Genomic DNA, 17440 nt, shown 5'->3' with positions numbered 1-17440 from the left:
CCTGTGTATAAACCGGGGAAGTGCGCGGAGGAGAGGGGAGTGGAGGGCGCCGAAGCCTCAAACCTTCAATTTTCATTCAACGATGTCTGGACTATCTCTTAATGTAATTTGGTTTATCAACCATTTTTAATTTACGTATCATATGCACAGCGAGTGTCTCGAAATGCTCTCCCGCTGCCCTCTTATCTTCTGGTCTCCGTTTGATGTGCCACTCAGCGGCTCTGTTTGCCAACGGTTTAGTACAGTGTTATGCTGTAACCATAACCTCATGTCTTTACGAAAAGGGACTGAAAACGACTCGTTATCAGAGTGACATCCAATATGCCCATGGAAATTTAGATGACAGTTGTTTTTTAGTCCGTCCCTACTCAATATTTTTTGTGAGCACTTGATCGGGTACCCGTTCAGGAGATGCCTGACAGCTATGCTCTTTGGTGTTTATGTATATTGGGCCTCCTCAAGGAATTCCGCCCATCTGAATCTTTTCTTACACAGTATCTTGTTAGCCCATGGCAAAATTACACGAAGGAAGAGGTAATTTTTTCCCATATTATTTGTTATTCTTATATTTAAATTTTTTAAAAAAATTATATTTATTTTTGTGTTGTACAGGTCAATCAAGAGATTTATCCTGTTGGCACCTATTCAACATTGATTCTTTTGATAATTGTATTTCTGATCACTGACCTCCTACGTTACAAACCTGTGATTATCGTTCATAGTCTTGCTGGTGCAATATGTTACTGTCTTATTATCTTCGGCCCTTCTAAGACTTATGTTCAGGTACTCTGGCAATATTTCTTGACATAGAAATTTCCTTTGCATCTGACTATGTTTAGTATATGGAGTGCACTTTTTCCAGGGTGCGGAAGTATTTTATGGATTATTTATGGCATCAGAAATTGCATATTCTACCTACATGTATGCCTCATGTCAAAAAGAAGCATACCAAAAAGTTACCAGCTACACTCGAATAGCTCTTCAGGCTGGTCGTCTTTTATCTGGCTGTCTAAGCCAGCTTTTGATCAGTTGTGACATTTTAAATTTTCATGAACTCAATTACTTATCTCTTGCAGGTTTGGCCGTCATAATTACTTTGGTTAAAATTTTGTGAGTTCTGGAGCTCTTAGCTAAAACCTTCTGCTGTTGTTTTTTGTAGGATTATTGTCTTCTGCTGTTTTTGGATGTTTGTTACCATCAGTGAGGAAAAGTGTTTACTTCCATCGAGTTACGCTGGAAAAGGAAAGGGATCCAACCAGTCATGCTCAATTTAATTGTGAAGATGCAGCCCTCTCAGCAGGTGAGGGTGAAGAGAATTTTGAAGGTATCAAACCTAGTCCACCAGAGGAAAGTATTAGGGATAACGACATGCAATGTGTTGAGCTTGAACAGCTGTCAGGTTTCAACCGAATCTGGGATGATTTTGTTCATGCTTTTTCAAATATGTATATTGTCAAGTGGTCTATCTGGTGGGCCCTTACGCAATGTGGATATCTGCAGGTAACAGGAGATTGCTCAGTAAGTTTATCTTTGATACTCTGGTGCCAACAAAGTATCCTTAAAATCCTAACATTACCCAGGTTACTTCTTACATGCAAAATTTGTGGCAAGATACTGCTGATGTAAGCAATGGGCAATTGTATAATGGAGCTGCAAGTGCAACATACACTATTCTTGGTGAGACATGAGAAGTTTTGCTTTTGTTAACACCTTAATGACTGCCACTTATAAATTTTATCACTGGTGACTTTTACCTTTTCACTCTTTGCAGGCATTCTCTCTTCTTGGGTGGTTAGTCAGTTAGAGTATGAGTTTGATGAGAGAAAAACCCATTGGCTGCTTTGTATTTGTGCTTCACTTTCGGGTGCACTGATCATTTTTTCATCATTGTCCTTCTCTCTTCTCTTCCAATACACTGCTTATGGGGCGTTTAAAATATTGTTCCAAGTGATGATGATTTTTGCAAAGTATGACTGCACATTCATCTCAAGGAGAAATCAACTTTCACCCTTGAGATATTTCAACTTTAATGGTGTACAATATATAGTGTTTAGTGAAAATTAATGTTCTGCATTTCCATTTCATTTTTAGCACAGAGGTTGCAACGTCTTTATCAAGAGACTCCCATGGCCTAGTCTTTGGATTCAACACATTTGTTGCTTTAGTTCTCCAGACAGTTTTAACAGTAATTGTTACTGGCAAAGGGGGACTTCAACTGTCTACTCGGACTCAGGTGGGTGCTTTTCTGTTACAATATTATTTCTATTGCTTTTAAACAATCTTGCTGAGATATTTTTTTTCCTTTTTTCAGTTCTTTGTTTATGGAAGTTATTACATTCTCATAGGTTGTGGCTTCCTTGTGATGGCTTTATTAACAAGTTTGAAGAAGCACCTTCATTCCCGTGAACAGCAAAAGTGTGACGCAACTAAAGCTGAAGAGGCATGAAAAGTCTTCTTGGTTTTTTGTTGTTGTTGTTTACCTCATTTTGTAGGGAGAGGGTGATTTCTTTTTCTTTCATGCTTTGAAACTATTGCTTGCCATTTTGGCTGAGGTGCACCTCGGTGTTTTGTGCTAAAAGTAAGGCTGATATTTCTTGTGTGGGATGAAATTCTAGTCATAGGCAAACGCTGGATTAGCTAAGACATAATATCTTTCACCACCTGTAAACTACATACATATTTTTTTAAATATATTTTTGTATTTGTGACTGATTGGTAGATAGTGAGTAGTACAGTAACCACTTTGCCAGAGGGAAGTCCGGAAACATCCAATTTAATTCAAATTTTGAGGTTGATGTTTGGTCCATGTCTTACCAGTGTCTGAGTTATTTGCCGGTTCTCGGTAGTTCGTTTCGACCGGCTATAGTCTCTCGCCGGCGACGACATTCATTGCCACAACGTCAATAAAGCAAAAACTATTTCAAGTTAATTTTTGTTTCAATAATTGTACAACCTTTACCCAACATTGCCAATGTGGATTACTAGTTGTAAAAAGTGCATGCTAAAATTTTGTTCTGTAACTGGTATGAATTGAATAAGATGAAGAAGATACAGGTGACAGGGTAGAGAGAAATATTCATGAAAGGCCAATAATTTATTTCATCAAAACGTTCCCATCAAGCCACATAGCTTTCTTTGACTACCATTTAGCTTCAGGATAAGTAATAAAAACAAAATATACAGAAAAATCTCTTTGAAGACTTATGTACATAGGTGGAAAAAGGATTCCAAAATAACTGACAAGCATGAAACAAATTGGAACATTAAGTTTGCATCATACAGTAACACAAATCAATCAGATATTTGTCAAAAATTGATTTGATACCCTCTTTCTTCAAGACACACACATTCACAATTGTCAGTGATTCATCTCAAGCACATGCCAGTTGCACAGGCAAATATAGTCAAACACTCATCCCTAAAAAAAATTTAAAAAAAATTATAAAACTTCTTTGGTAAAACAATTTTACCAGTTCAATACATTCAAGTAAAATGAAACAGCTATTCTTCCCAGCCATGCCTCTAATATTTCTGGAAGAATAATGCCAGAGACAGTCTAGACAAAATTATATGTCCAAATTTGGAAAGACATGCAGTATTTACACGCTTATACACCATATTCAAAAGTGTTAAAGGGCTGCACAAAATTATTACCCATGGCCTCATTTTTAGGCTTCAAAAATAGAAATTAAGTGCGGTCTACAACTGGGTAAACACAATAATTTGATCAAAAAAATCTGGTGCTTATGGGAAGGGGTATCCAGTTGGTTGGGGAAGAATATTACATCCTACTTTCTATTATGCATTTTGATCCATAAACACACTTGTGTAAAGAAAATTAGTTGTTGATTCTGATTCAAATAACGATTCATTAAATAGCATGACAATATCTACAAGTTATTATTAATTTAAGCTGGATACCTATAATTACTTAAGTAACTGAAGCTGACAGCCTTGAAAGCCAGCTAATCACCTCACAAATATGAGTAAAACCACAATCACCCAGCTCTGGTCAATAATCTCAACTAATCACAGATTTCATGGTAGTATTTTTATAATAAATACCCCTGATAGAATCAAATCATGCTGAAGAAAAGGGTTCTGATTCAAAGATCTTATCATTACAGTAATAACATACACTACAAATGTGACAAGCAAATACAGTTAGTCCTCAATGTTCTATGACAAATTTGTGACTAGACAGAAAAATCTTTTCTTAAACAAAGAGATCTTTAGCAACTGAACAGACAATGATTGCAGATTTGAAGCATAGGTTCATTTACTGATCTGCTTCAACAATCATACACTATGTTTGCCCCCTACACATGAAATGTAGAAACAAATAAAAAATAGTAACTTGAGCATTTCACAACAAATGATTTCTTGCAAACTGGTACATCCAACCAGGAGAGCATTTTTAAGTTCAGCCCGGTGTCAACAAAATTAAAAGAATTTAAATTTTGGAACAGTTGCAGTACTACTGAAACCCCTACATGTGTAAGGTCTTCTAATCACAGCATGTAGACTAGATAATCTTGTCATATGTTGAACATCTTTAATTTTTCCCTTCACATTTTTAGTCATGACTGGACGATTATTTTTTGTCCAGGCTTCTGTTCACAATAATATTACTTTTCACTTGATGCAATCATTAACAACAGAAAATGTAAGAATTAACTCAGACTACAGGTATGAGAGGGGTGAGAAAGTTTTGGTTTGCTTCACAAACATTTTCTTTTCTATCAGGAATAAGCAGGTCCAGAGAAAGATAGAGATGCCTACACCTGCTACAGGTGATCCTGTAAAAGTAAACAAACTCTTGCATACATCATGCAAGCCACACACATACATACTCAAGTAAATTAGAAACAATATTGGACAGTGACTAGAAACTGACTGAGAAAAAAACATGGCATAAAAGATACTTAAAATTATTACGATGACTATATTATGGATACGTCACACAAAAGGAACATCCCCTGTGATGATAACAAGCTAGAGATCGTAAGTTAAGCAATGTCCCTTGTTTCTGCTCAATATGCTTGAAGGAACCCAGTTAGAAAAAAACAAAACATTTTTGAGGCAAAGGGAATCAATGATGAATTGAAGAACCAATTGAAATTATAAGTGGGAGATATTTCTATGCCAGAATTAGATGTGTTGAAGGTTCAGAGCAGTCCATTTAAGCATCCATAACAACATTTTAGAAACTATTCTCATATCTGCCACAATATGAGGGAAGATGAAAAACTTTTCTACAACAAGGTTATGTTGTTGTGTGATAGTTCATTATACCAAATGCAAGATTCAATTTCACTTTACAGCATCAAATATCCTTGAGCTTTTCTACCTATGCTACTGAGGCAAATGAACCATATGACGTACTTGAATTACTTACAGATAGGACAAATATGATTCAGCACTGAAAATTCTTTGTGCAAAAAATAAAATTATATCATATAATGGCACAATAAAGCTGAAACTGATAGATCCCCATAACAGCCATAGGACCTTTCTGTGCAAGATATGAAAAACTATGAGGACAAGTGGAATTGAGCAGAAAACCAAGGAATGTATGGCACGAACAAAGGCCTTACACATCAGAAAAAGAAGTTGGTGGACCTCTTTTTCTCTCTTTCTCTTTCTCTCTCTTTCTATAGAAACAACTAGCTTCGATCTATTATTCATTACAGCTAAATGGGTCTTGGAGTCCATTGACAATATTAATAGTGACTTGGTAAAAACAAAAGGACAACTACAATAATAGTTGGAGTATTATAGAATTATTTGAAGAATTGAGGAAGGAATTGAATTCCCTGCCACAGTTGGCCATGAGTCTCCTGGACATTTGGTGAAGTCAGACATTCAGTCTGCCAATACCATAAAATACAATCAGTACATCAAAGTGCAACATTTAAAAAAAAAACAAGATTCCTTCCAACACTTCAATTAACATCCCCGTAAAACAATAGTATTTTGTGTGAACTGCTTACATGCATGCGATAAATTTCAGAATTTAGTAGCATACTATAAGTAGGGGCTAAAACAAAAACAAACATAAAGAAATAAAAAAAATTATTGAATTGATTGATCAATATCGCAGGTATAAAAAGTCTGACTTAGCATACAAAAATAATTATAAACAACATAAATCATCACATAATTCATTCAATATTCAAGTCAGTATATTACATCTGTCATGGACTGTCATACCTATTCTTCAATCACTATGATTTGTCAAACTCAATCATTCAAGCCATATGACATACTCCAATCTAACACACCCCTTAAAATGTGATTCCAAAATCTGTATAAACCAATGCATCCAAAAATTAAAGAAAACCCACCAGACTAACTGTTTGGTTTGAATTTTAAGAAAAGGTTGCTTAAAGAAAGACAGAGGTGACATGTAGGCAATAGAGATGTTTACAACAACTTAGCATCACTTATTATGCAACACTCAATTATACAATTCATAAAATCACATGTTCAACATTGAGAGCATAATGACAACTTTAATAACAGTTTGAATGCAAAGTGTCAAAATGATTTTCAAACTGAGAAATGACCCACATTTTCTACATGAATCGAGTGTGCACAGTTTCATAGTGTTTAGCTAAAACAAAATACACAGCACACTTTTAAAAAAAGGAAAAGAAAGATGGGTTGCCTAGTCAGATCAAAACACTACCACATAGGAAAAATCCTACAATTTATTTTAATATGCTATTGCTCATTAATTAGCAAAGTGAAAACACTATTTGCTTTATTATAACACTTCTTTCAGAAGTTAGACATAATATCACTTTAATGAAATAGATATATAGTCAAAGGGAGTTAGTAAAATCTTCAAAATGGAAGCTTGAGAAAACAACATAAACCAAGGGGGAGAGGAAAACCACACCAGCAATCCGGCCTCCGGCTTCCTTTCACTTTTTCATGAACTTTAGGTTTTTAAACCACTTTAAATAGGGGTAGATTGATGACTTCTTGTCTTACATGCTTCACATTTTTTCCATTCTTGTTTAGCACCAAACTATAATTAAAATGTTTAAAGCTAATAACCTTAGAAATATTAAGTACTGTGCTCATGTTCTTTGGTTTGGTTTGGTTTTCAAAGTGTCTCCCACTGGAGTCATATTCACGAATCAAATGTTGCACCATCATTTATCACAGGATGGAAACGACGACACCTTAAATGCAAATTAAAAAATGTCAGCATTCATGTGAATACAATAAACTGAAAACAAGCACCAGTGGTACCAGAGGGTGAACTCACCTAGCATTATTTTCTGATGGTTTGTTTGGCAAATCACTGAGAGGAGGAGGATATGGCTGTGGGGTTCCACTTGGAGGGACATTGTCACCAGAAGAATCAGAAGAGTCTGAAGAATAGTGATCGCCCGGAAATGGACCCAGAAGGTTACTTGGAATTCCATGTAAATCACGACTACCGGTGTTTCCCGGTGCACCAGGGGGAGCACTAACCCTGGGGACACAAACAGTCAATCTCAGCATGACAAAAGAAAAGCTGCTGACATGCAGAAATATAAGTTTTACAGATGGTTCAAACTGGAAAGGGAGATAGGTTAAGGAAACAAACAGAAACTCAGTATTTTATAAACCATAACAGAATCTACACAACACATTTATTTTCATACATTGTCATTTAAAAATTCGAGGAGAGCACAGGATTCTGTCGTAGTGACTCCAGATGCTTTGAAAAGTCAGTTTGGACAAATCAGGACTCAGGAATTCACATTTCAACTTATTTTTCTTAATAAAGATAAATTGTTATTATTATAAGGTAACATGTTGACACTAAGGAGGAAATTATGCAGAAATGGTTCTCAAGTTCACAAGTTGATAGGTATAAATTAAGGCAGAATGAACTTCTGCTAGTCACACCATGCATCTAATTTTTCAAATATGAAGTTTCTTCACCATACTTGTTTTAATGAGAACAAAACACCTCCAATGTACACCTATAAAGAATTATTTATGGCCTCAGATCAAAACCACAGCAAATTTGACAGGTTTTCTAAAGAATGATGAGTCTACCGTAGCCGTAGCCTGCCTACATCAAACCATAACTATGGCTGAAGAAACTAAAAAGAAAATAATATAGATAAAAAAACTTGATGACAAAGCAAAGTACCTCTGCCTATCTTGATTAGTCAAACACCGAAAGCTAGAAAGCTTCATCACTGTCAGAATAGGGAGGGTGAAAAGCTTTATGTTTACAGAAAGTGAAAAGTAACCAAAACGCACAAAACTCTAAGACTCACAAATGTGGATGAAAAACTTGCAAGGTGGAAAAGTTGGAGTGGGGGACCAGGACTCAAATCCAGCGCTACTCAAAATACAGCAGCCCTAGAAACAATGCCCACGAGTGGCATATGGTTTGGTAAGCTGGAAACCTTAAATTCTATGATAACTAGCTAGAAGCACTCAACACGAATTTTGTGAGTGGAGCAGGTGCCCATTGCCCACCATAGAAATATTATTTCTTTCTATACCAAACAATGTATGTTTCAATATGCTCCAAGAAGGAGGTTAAAAAAGACATGATAAGGTGTCTGACGCAGGTTTTATAAAAGCAGAACGCACCAAGCAGGTGGCCAATTTCAGATAAGTGCAGCATCCACTAATTGATGAGGAGAGCCTGCATTAGAACAAGCTTGGGTACATTAATCTTTAAAGGTTTAACCAGGTTTTAACAGCAATGCTCAAGTCTCTATTTGAAACATTTTGGAAGGAATTTCTAATAAAGAAAGAATAACAAACTGATAAACTACATATAATCAGTCAGACTAATCAAGCTACAGCAAACTGGATAAAGAATCTGGCATTGTTTCTTCTCCAAGAAGAATGGTGGAAAATAATAGAAAGGAAGCTTCCTACAAATTTTTTCAAATATCTTCACTCTTAAATTTTAAAAAATGGCAAATTAAAACAATGAGGATTGTGGATAACATACCTCTGCCTTTGCTGCTGAGTTGTTTGAGAGGGAGTCTGAACTGATGAACCCACCACTTCAGACACAGGTCGTTGACGATGTCGTTGAGGTCGATGGAACCGCAAATTGAGTTGTGACTGATCAGTCACATACTTTTCGGCTCTTTCACGTCTTTTACGAAGGCCAGGTGTGCAACCGGTTAGGGCTTGCTCATCTTCAGCCGATGAATTGTTATTTGAAGATCTTGCATCAGGAACGGTTTGACAACGTCTCAAAGGTACAGACATGGAGGAAGGTGATGTCTCAAGAAGTTGCTCTGATTCATTGGGTGCATCATCTGCACCCACCGGTCCAATTATAAGTTGACTCAAACGGCGAGTCAAGCGATCTTCATCAGTACACCTGCGATGAGATTTGCCAAGTGGGGTTAGGGATTTGCCGAAGTGGTTACATCTATGTTAAATAGGTTAAAAGCATTCTAGTAAGAAGCTGCAACATTAAGTTAAGAAACTGGCACCAATAGAGGCCCACTGAAAGCAGACATAATATACAGACTACCACTCATTGTATTGAGCAAAACTGTTAGAACTGATCTGCAATTCACCCTTCAAATCCCTCCGTAGTAGATATGTTTGTAAGCAACTCATAAAAAATTATTATTTTAAAGTTACTATTATTCAGGCTACTTTGGTTCTATTTAGATATACTTTCAAATATAGAAGAGGAAAGGACAGATTGCAGAAAGTTAGTCTATGAATTAGAGTGAAACAAAAAATTAAAAATGCAAACTTACCAGCTATGTTCACTCAGCACAAGTGAAGCACGAGGGCTTCTTGTGACAGGGACAGGAATCTTGCTTCCTTTGACTGCAGCGGCAACACTGCTGCTACTGCTGGCACTTCCACCGCCAGTGACACTTGAGTGACTGGAATGTCGCCTTACAACACGGCCTGGAGGTAGTTGTTGCCCATCCATAAACATTGCTGGTGGACAAGTTTCCACGACTGGTGGCAGATTTTGGGTGGCTCTCCTTAATACTGGGGCAGAAGAGCCAGTAGTTCCACTGTCGCTTGAACTTGCCTGCACAGAAACCATTGCTTTCACAGTTAATTACAGTGACAGTCACAAAAAAAAAACACCCAAAAAACAATAAAATCACACCTGATTTGCTGTCTCTGAAGACCCTCGGACATTATTGACAACATGAGCAGAGAGAGGACGAGGTTTGGCATCCCCACACACCTGGTCTTCAGGAGCATCAAAGTAAACTGATGGGTCATCAAGTCCAGCCCCAGGACTGACAGGGCTGCTACCTCCATTGGCGAGACCTCTGACAACTGAAACAGCAACCAAACAATATTTAAAAAAAACATTGACACCCATGTCTAGTTATAAGACAAATGGGAGAGGGAGAAAACAAGAAAATGGGTGATGAAACAAAAACTTGGCCTTAAATGTGCTGCACTCACCCCTTACTCCTTCAGGCAAGGGAGGCTGAGACCTGGTTACATGGGGGTTTGCAGCATGCTGGGTTGGCGCTGATGCTGGTCTTAAGCCCAAATTGGGACTAGCACTGCTGGCGCGAGAAGGTATTGGTCCCGTTGCAATTCCACCATTTACTAACTGATCACTGGCACTTGAAGGCCGATCACTGGCGCCTCTATCAACAACACGAATCTCTAATCGGCCCGCAACAGGCTCAAGTCTTTTCTCAACCTCGTCATCATCTTCGTCTTCATCTTCTTCTTCTTCCTCCTCTTCCCCAGCATTTTCTTCAGCATCATGACTGAGTGGTTTCTCTGTCTTTATCTGCAGTAATTCGTTGATAGTTTGTTAATTATAACTTGAAGCATTTGAAGCCTTCTGTTAACGGTAATGAATACTTACTAAAGGATGAGACTGGGGTGGAGAGGACTTCCCTTGTGCCATATTATTGTTACCACTGCTACTGTGAGGAATTACTGATAGTGATGTATCAGGAACTTGTTCAGATGGTGGCTTAGCAGCAGGTTCGCTCTGATCAGGAGAGCTTAGTGGAAGTATCTGAGAAAAGAAGAGAAGTATAGAAGTGAGACAATCTCAAACAGAACTGCCCCAATTCTTCCATCCCATCACAAAAGTCACTTCATTGAACTCCTGCATGGTCAGAAAATATGAGAGAAGATAGCTCACAGGTATTAACTGATGCAACACAAAAGGAATCTTATCTTTCACTGATGAACTGTTATAGTATTATAGCCTTATTAATAACAAAAAGGGGTGATCTATTTTAATTATGGCTTATTAATCTACATCATAAACAGAAAATGACACACACACACACAGACAGAAACACAAACCAACTAGAGTCCTTAAGCTTACAGACTCCAACACCAACCAGCTCTATACATAGGACCACACAACACACATGAGAGTATAGTCACATAAACTATAGGGGCAGAATGAGTTTGTTAAGCTGGAAACACTCCAAACTTTGTTGTGAGACATCCTTGGGCAGAACAGGAAAAGTCTACTGCTATGGTGCCTATGGCTTCGTCTACAAATTTTGAACCTACAGGTAGGCTTGGTCTGCGAAAAGCTTCTTTTTCTTGTGCTTCTTTCTCATCCTGAGTATGGCGAGTAGCCATATTACGCATTATGTCTACTTCATACACAAGTTCATCAAATGCAGCCTGTTGTAGCAGTGGTGGTTCCAAACCAGGCCTGAAATAAAAGGTAAGAAGTTAGGCAGTTGACCTATGAAATTAGAAGATAAAGGAAGAGATTGTTTTGATTTCATATGAATTTTAATGCATACCTGATAACCTCAGTTAGCTGAGGTAGACTCCAGGCCCGAGGAAGAGCACCCTGCAGTTCTTTGAAATTCTCTATGCCTGCAATGTTAAGGCAACGAGGAGATCCTGCACGAGCAGAGTGCGGTGCAGTGTTTACCACCCCCTGAGGTTTTGACAAATTTTCAGTGTTGTTTGTTGTTACAGTTGCAAGATGAGTTTCCTGCTAAGGATGACAGGCAGTCAGTAATGATAAAATACAGCGTGTGAAATGTGATTTTCACATAACCGGGTATTTTACCTTGACAAATTTAAGTATGTTATCATAATGAAAAAAGTGAATTTACAGTTACTTTTTAATTGACTTATACAAAAATGGATTTTAAAAAATGAAACAAACAAAAAAACAATACCCATCGATTTTAATTTGAAACAATCAAAGGTGTTACTAAAAACTTAAGTACAAAACAGACCACGAAAGAGAGTAGAAACAGAAACACACAAAAAAACTCAAGAAGCTTCCAGGAGAAAGGGAACAAAGAGAAGAAAAGGAAGCCACAGCAGGAATAAAGCAAGTCAAAAAAAGATTTTCTCATCTTTATGGTATCTTAACATTCTGCAAATATTTACCTATCCTAAAAGACATAGTAGTATTTTCCAATGTATCTGGAGGAAAGTATCCACAGCACAGTTCTTTGCTAACAGTCTCTAGAGCCATTTTAGGGTACCATAATTACAATCAGTACACATTTGTTAACATCTAACTATCAATTTAAATGAGGAGAGGAATTGGGGAAAATCTTGATAACATTCAAAACTAAAACCACAGCATACATAAGCATTGGGGGGCAAAGCAATGAAGCAAACTGCAGCACAATGTATTGAAGGGAAAAAACGTGGAGATAAAAATGCAGCAGCATCCATGTATCTGGCCCACTCTTCTGCAGGTGTCAAAAGACAGAAACACTAAAAGTGAATCTTTTAACACATACACTATATGTGCAATGCTTAAAGCATGGACTGGAGACAACACAGGCATTGGTAAAAAAATCCTTGGAAAAAAAAAACGTTCAGAAAAAAATTATGGCCAATTCCAACAACATGAGGCTGTATAAAACTTTACAAAGCTTTTGTACAGAGGCAAGAAATAAGCAGACATCTTAGCAAAGAAATATTAAAGAAACTAAACTAAAAATAATGGTCAAACAATTAAATCAGTCTTCAAAATTCTACATAACAGTCTATGATATATGAAGCGAACAACTAATTAACAAAGGATAAGAAATGACATAACAACTAATTTGACTAAATTTCAAATTTAAAAAGAAATCACGTTTCATTTAAAGATACTAGCTTGTTTTTCTTTTCTTTCCTTCAAGAAGCTCGGCATGATTGCAGCAAGGGTACAAAGCGAGGCTGTGGTCCAGCAGGCACAGGAGGTGCAGGAATAAGTAAATTTAAAGTAGTTGGAGGGTCCTCTACCTGAGGGGAAAGAAGATGGCTTTGCTTTGAGTCCTCACTGATACGACTCAATTGCTGTGCAGTGGTTGTTTTCCCAGGTGGAGGCGAGATAGTAGTTTGATTGGCAATAACCTGGGATGTATTGTTTGGCACCGCAGGAGGTTTTGATGATTCACTCATTGCCAATGACACTGCTCCATCAACTGGGAAAGCAGCCTTTAAACAGAAATCATGAATGAGCAATATGTGCATGGCTCATTGATTTACATGAGTCTGCAGTAGCTCTGACAAACCTGAGAAGATGTGTTCTGGCGGTGTTCTGGACTCTGTAGGTTCTCCCCTCTCCACTCATTATCAGTCTCTTCAGAATCATCAAACTGAGATTTCCATTGAGATGCTAAAGTAAGGCCTGGATCAAGTAATTAAATTTGTTAGTTTTAACACATATTAAACCACACCAAAAATTTATCAAAAATACAAACCTCCACCACCTCTGGTGACTTGTTGGAGCGCAGACACGTTGTCATCATCAATTACAGCAAATTGAGTAAATGATGCATCTCTGTTGTTGAATTTGCAGCTAACAGGCCTACTAGCAGATACAGCCCGCCGCTGCCTGTGTTCTCTGGATGCTGATCTTTCTCGCAGAGGTTCCCGCTGATCAGTGACTGGAGAGCCACCAGCTCCCCCTCCAGCAGATGATTCTATAACCAAATTAAATTATAAATATCAAAGAAACCACCTAAAATTAAGACTGAATGTAAAGAAACTTACCCGGTTTGGTATCATAAGAATAATCAGCCTCAGTGGTGGTTTCTCTGACACGCGGGCTTGGCAATTCTACATCGGCAGGAGTACTTGCACCTGGAGTGCTAGTCCCAGGGGTGTGTGCCGGCCCACTTGCAGTTTCCCCATCAGCAGCCACACTTCCATTGCTAGCAGCTTTTTGATTACCAAGATCTTGTACACAAGTAGCAGGAGCTGTAACTACTCTTAGCCGTCCAAATGTAGCACCTGCTGCAATCAGAGAGCATTAATTAAATCACACCAAACATCCTGAGAAAATTATACGGCTTAAAAAATAGAAATGTACAAGCTATGTTAAGCTTACCTGATTTACGTGCTTGATTTTGATTGGCACCTGCTACCTTTCGAGCTCGGTCAGATTGTGATCGGGCTGATGCCATAACTGCATCTCCTTCACAATCAATTCCTTTCTCAGTGTGGTTTGGAGTAGCACTAGGTAAACCAGAATAAAGTGCTTCGAGGCTATCCAATCCAGATGTTCTGTGCTGTTGTGATTCAACACCGACCATAGAAACTGCCCTTCTTTGAGGATATTGCTTCTTGGGGGAACCTAAAATGGAATGGGAAGTGCAGGAGATTCTTTCAGATGTAAGTGGTATTTAAGTACATGGTATATTTTGGAACCAAATCAATTTACCTTGCTGTTGAGCTTGAGAACTATTAAGGTCTGAGGGCTGAGTTGCATTGCAGTTTTTATCTATGACCATATTATCACGGTTTGTTTCTGCACTAAGAGGTGGAGTGGTAGTCTCCTGTTGAGAGGGATGAAGTCGAAGCCACCTTCTAAAGTTAGCAGCTGAATCTAGTTGCGCCTACAAAAAAAATATAGGGTTTTTATGACATAACAGAAACAGTAAAAGCTAAACAAGCCTCAGAAAAATTAGATGCAATCTTCCTCACCTCCAACTCTTTTTTGTTATCTGGCTCAATGTTTTCTTGATTGTTATTAGTACCATGATGGCCAACATGAGCACCTGGTGCAGTGCGGCTAATGATTGCAGGGGAAGTGGAGGTATTTGTGGGAGGAAGGGCATTGTCTACAGAATTTCCAGCCTTTTCCCAATCATATGGATCATTTTCCTTCACCCCTCTTCGTTTCATGCAGCGCTCAAATAAGCCCATTAACATAGCATAGTCAGGCTTATCAGCATATTCTAGGCTCTGAAAAAAAAATGCATTCAAAGGCACAGTACAGGTAATCCCCATCCATAAAATTGCTCCCTTCTAAAAGTAAAAACACACATACCTGAACATGTTCTAAAAACTGTCTTAGGTCAGAAGGAAGGTGTTTGAGCAAAAGGCGGTGATCATATCTTTCTTTCATCAGTCCAACTTGTTCTTTGTCTTTGATTTTCCTCCATGGCAATTGACCATTCACAAATTCAACCAACATATAAAATAATGACCACAAATCATCATGACGCCCCATTTCCTACAAAATAGAAAAAGTTTGTTGATATTATGTAAAAGTTTGAATAAATATCTTACTGAAAAAGCACTCACAAAACTTACCTTATTTTTATGTGCATTGATTGAAGCATATCTAACAGTACCCCGGAAACCGGCAGCAGCTCTCGGAGCTCTAACTTCCCCAGTGGCAGTGGTATACTGACGAGCTAATCCAAAATCAAGCATATACACCCTCCGACTATTGTGAGGAAATCGACCAATGGAAAAGTTTGACTGTAAACATGGTTGAAAAATGACATTACTCACACATAGTAAACTACAAGTCATCAAAAAACTCTACACAAATGAAGATGAAAGATAAGTGAGATTGGAAATCAAATTTAAGTCAAACTTACTGGTTTAATATCTCTATGAAGGAAGCCCACTTGATGAATACTTTCAATTGCTTTAAGTATCTGAAGGCCTAGACGTAATGTAGTAGATAGTGAAAACGCTGCACGCTCCTGAGCTCTTCGTAGTTCTGCAAGATTTTTCCCTTGCAATTGCATAACAACATAATTAAATCTTTCATTACGGCCACATCCTATAAATCGGCAAATGTGTTCTTTTCCTGGTTACAAAAACATCAGAAAGAAAAATGTATAAGTATGCATAAATATCAGTAGCTTAAAGCTCAAAACTAAATAAGTTATATCACATATCACAACCTTGAAGCTTTTTAAGGACAGCTACTTCCATCTTCAGGACTTGCTTTGGCTGTCTTGAGGATTCCACTTTGAGAGCAACTTGTTCTCGTGTGGCCAGATCTAATCCTTCGTAGATTTCGCCAAAACCCCCTCCACCAATTTTTCTCACCTTCAGAAAAAGAACAGTTTTGTCAGAACAGGTGAAATGGCATATGGCCGTTGTCATCTGAACTCAAGTCAATACATACAACTCTCCATCTTTCCTTCACTACGTGTCCAGGCTGCAGGAGATCTTCATTCGTCATGGTAATGTTGTTGTTAGGATCTGTTGATTCATCCCCAATAAAATATTTCACTTCTTTGGGCTTCCTGCAAACAATGAAGAGAACACTTCAGAAGACTATTCAAAAAGTACATTTTTCTTATCAACAGTAAAGCCACTTCTTAAAAAATAAAAGAAACACCCTTCACACATTGTTAAAACGTCAAGGTTTTATCAAAAAATTTGATGCAAATATTCAAGGACCTAAAATAAAACAGGCTGAATCAGAAATAAAGGATATCAAAACTTCTGACAGAAGAGTGTTCAGTGAATAAAAAAACATAACAATGGAGTAATGGTAAATGTACTTGCTAAGGAGATGTAGAACCCTACTGTATGCCCATGCCCTACCTATCATCACAAACACACAACCACTTTTAACCAAAAAATGAACTGACAAAGCTGCTAAAGAAAATGAAGGAAACAACATAACCTTGAGAACTAACGCAATCACAGCATTCGACTTTCACTCAAAAATTTGACAATGAAATAGAGAAATTGGGTAAAATAAACACAATGAGAACGCCCCCTCCCCCAGTACCTCCGTCTCCTCACCTTCAATGCATCCTCCGGTGGTACCTACTACACAGGAAAAATCTGTCTCACTGTTCAGCAAATACAGAGACAGACATGATTTTATAAAATCAGACGCGGAGCAACTGGACATAATTTCAAGCAAGCCACTCGACCAAAACTACAGAAAAACTGACACTTTTCTTTAGGTAACTAGACACTACTGAATGTCGTCTGCTTGATGTTCCACAAATAAAACTTGCAGACACAAAGGCAGGAAATAGAGATTGCTTCTCGACAACCTACACTTTTCACACGCACACCACACCAAGTCCACGCCCAGCCTGAGGAGTTAATCCGAACAAAACGCGTCTAAAGGGAAACTACAAGGTTTTTTCTTACCCTTCTCATCGTTACGGGTCGATACGGCTGCCATTTTGGGAATGACTACTATGGTCACTGCCTGCTAGAAGCATTCGCGACAGCGCCGCCAGATGGCACCGCCAGATAG

At 38.0% G+C, this 17440-nt stretch overlaps 2 protein-coding genes across 7 annotated transcripts; one reads left to right on the top strand and one right to left on the bottom strand.

Annotated features, from left to right (window-relative positions):
- Positions 1-24: 24 nt before the first annotated feature.
- On the top strand, positions 25-2929 carry LOC117649438 (thiamine transporter 1-like). Its single transcript, XM_034392239.1, has 8 exons — positions 25-534; positions 613-783; positions 863-1076; positions 1160-1500; positions 1581-1677; positions 1772-1967; positions 2092-2233; positions 2312-2929. The coding sequence occupies exons 1-8, from the start codon at positions 412-414 to the stop codon at positions 2444-2446; spliced, it is 1419 nt and encodes a 472-aa protein (XP_034248130.1). The 5' UTR covers positions 25-411; the 3' UTR covers positions 2447-2929.
- Positions 2930-3075: 146 nt separating this feature from the next.
- On the bottom strand, positions 3076-17440 carry LOC117649433 (serine/threonine-protein kinase MRCK gamma). Of its 6 annotated transcripts, none has more exons than XM_034392223.1 (22): positions 17332-17440; positions 16343-16463; positions 16116-16263; positions 15804-16018; positions 15511-15681; positions 15245-15430; positions 14899-15159; positions 14636-14810; positions 14303-14548; positions 13966-14208; positions 13674-13895; positions 13485-13600; positions 13213-13407; positions 11757-11956; positions 11515-11662; positions 10847-11002; positions 10429-10768; positions 10121-10296; positions 9753-10039; positions 8981-9361; positions 7280-7489; positions 3076-7193 (listed from the first exon to the last, which is right to left on the bottom strand). In XM_034392223.1, exons 2-22 carry the CDS (start codon positions 16397-16399, stop codon positions 7142-7144), a joined length of 4185 nt encoding a protein of 1394 aa, XP_034248114.1. In that variant the 5' UTR covers positions 16400-16463; positions 17332-17440; the 3' UTR covers positions 3076-7141. The 6 variants fall into 6 exon arrangements, 5 of the variants coding, with proteins under 5 accessions (XP_034248114.1, XP_034248116.1, XP_034248115.1 ...); XM_034392225.1 differs by lacking the exon at positions 17332-17440 and adding an exon at positions 17236-17314; XM_034392224.1 differs by lacking the exon at positions 17332-17440 and adding an exon at positions 16972-17186.

Source organism: Thrips palmi, unplaced genomic scaffold, assembly GCF_012932325.1.
Source record: "Thrips palmi isolate BJ-2018 unplaced genomic scaffold, TpBJ-2018v1 HiC_scaffold_4, whole genome shotgun sequence".
Taxonomy (NCBI): Eukaryota; Metazoa; Arthropoda; class Insecta; order Thysanoptera; family Thripidae; genus Thrips; species Thrips palmi.
The sequence above is the reverse complement of the archived record's forward strand: the minus strand, read 5'-3'. Positions and strand labels throughout refer to the sequence as shown.

What these genes read in the sequence shown, in the direction of transcription:
- LOC117649438 (XM_034392239.1), top strand. Translation starts at nt 412, where the DNA reads ATGCCTGACAGCTATGCTCTTTGGTGTTTATGTATATTGGGCCTCCTC. An exon ending in CTTCTAAGACTTATGTTCAG is followed by an intron (nt 784 to 862) that starts GTACTCTGGCAA and finishes CACTTTTTCCAG; the next exon opens with GGTGCGGAAGTATTTTATGG. An exon ending in GTGATGATGATTTTTGCAAA is followed by an intron (nt 1,968 to 2,091) that starts GTATGACTGCAC and finishes TTTCATTTTTAG; the next exon opens with CACAGAGGTTGCAACGTCTT.
- LOC117649433 (XM_034392223.1), bottom strand. Translation starts at nt 16,399, where the DNA reads ATGACGAATGAAGATCTCCTGCAGCCTGGACACGTAGTGAAGGAAAGA. An exon ending in TGTCCTTAAAAAGCTTCAAG is followed by an intron (nt 16,019 to 16,115) that starts GTTGTGATATGT and finishes TTTTGTAACCAG; the next exon opens with GAAAAGAACACATTTGCCGA. An exon ending in AGTCACCAGAGGTGGTGGAG is followed by an intron (nt 13,601 to 13,673) that starts GTTTGTATTTTT and finishes TACTTGATCCAG; the next exon opens with GCCTTACTTTAGCATCTCAA.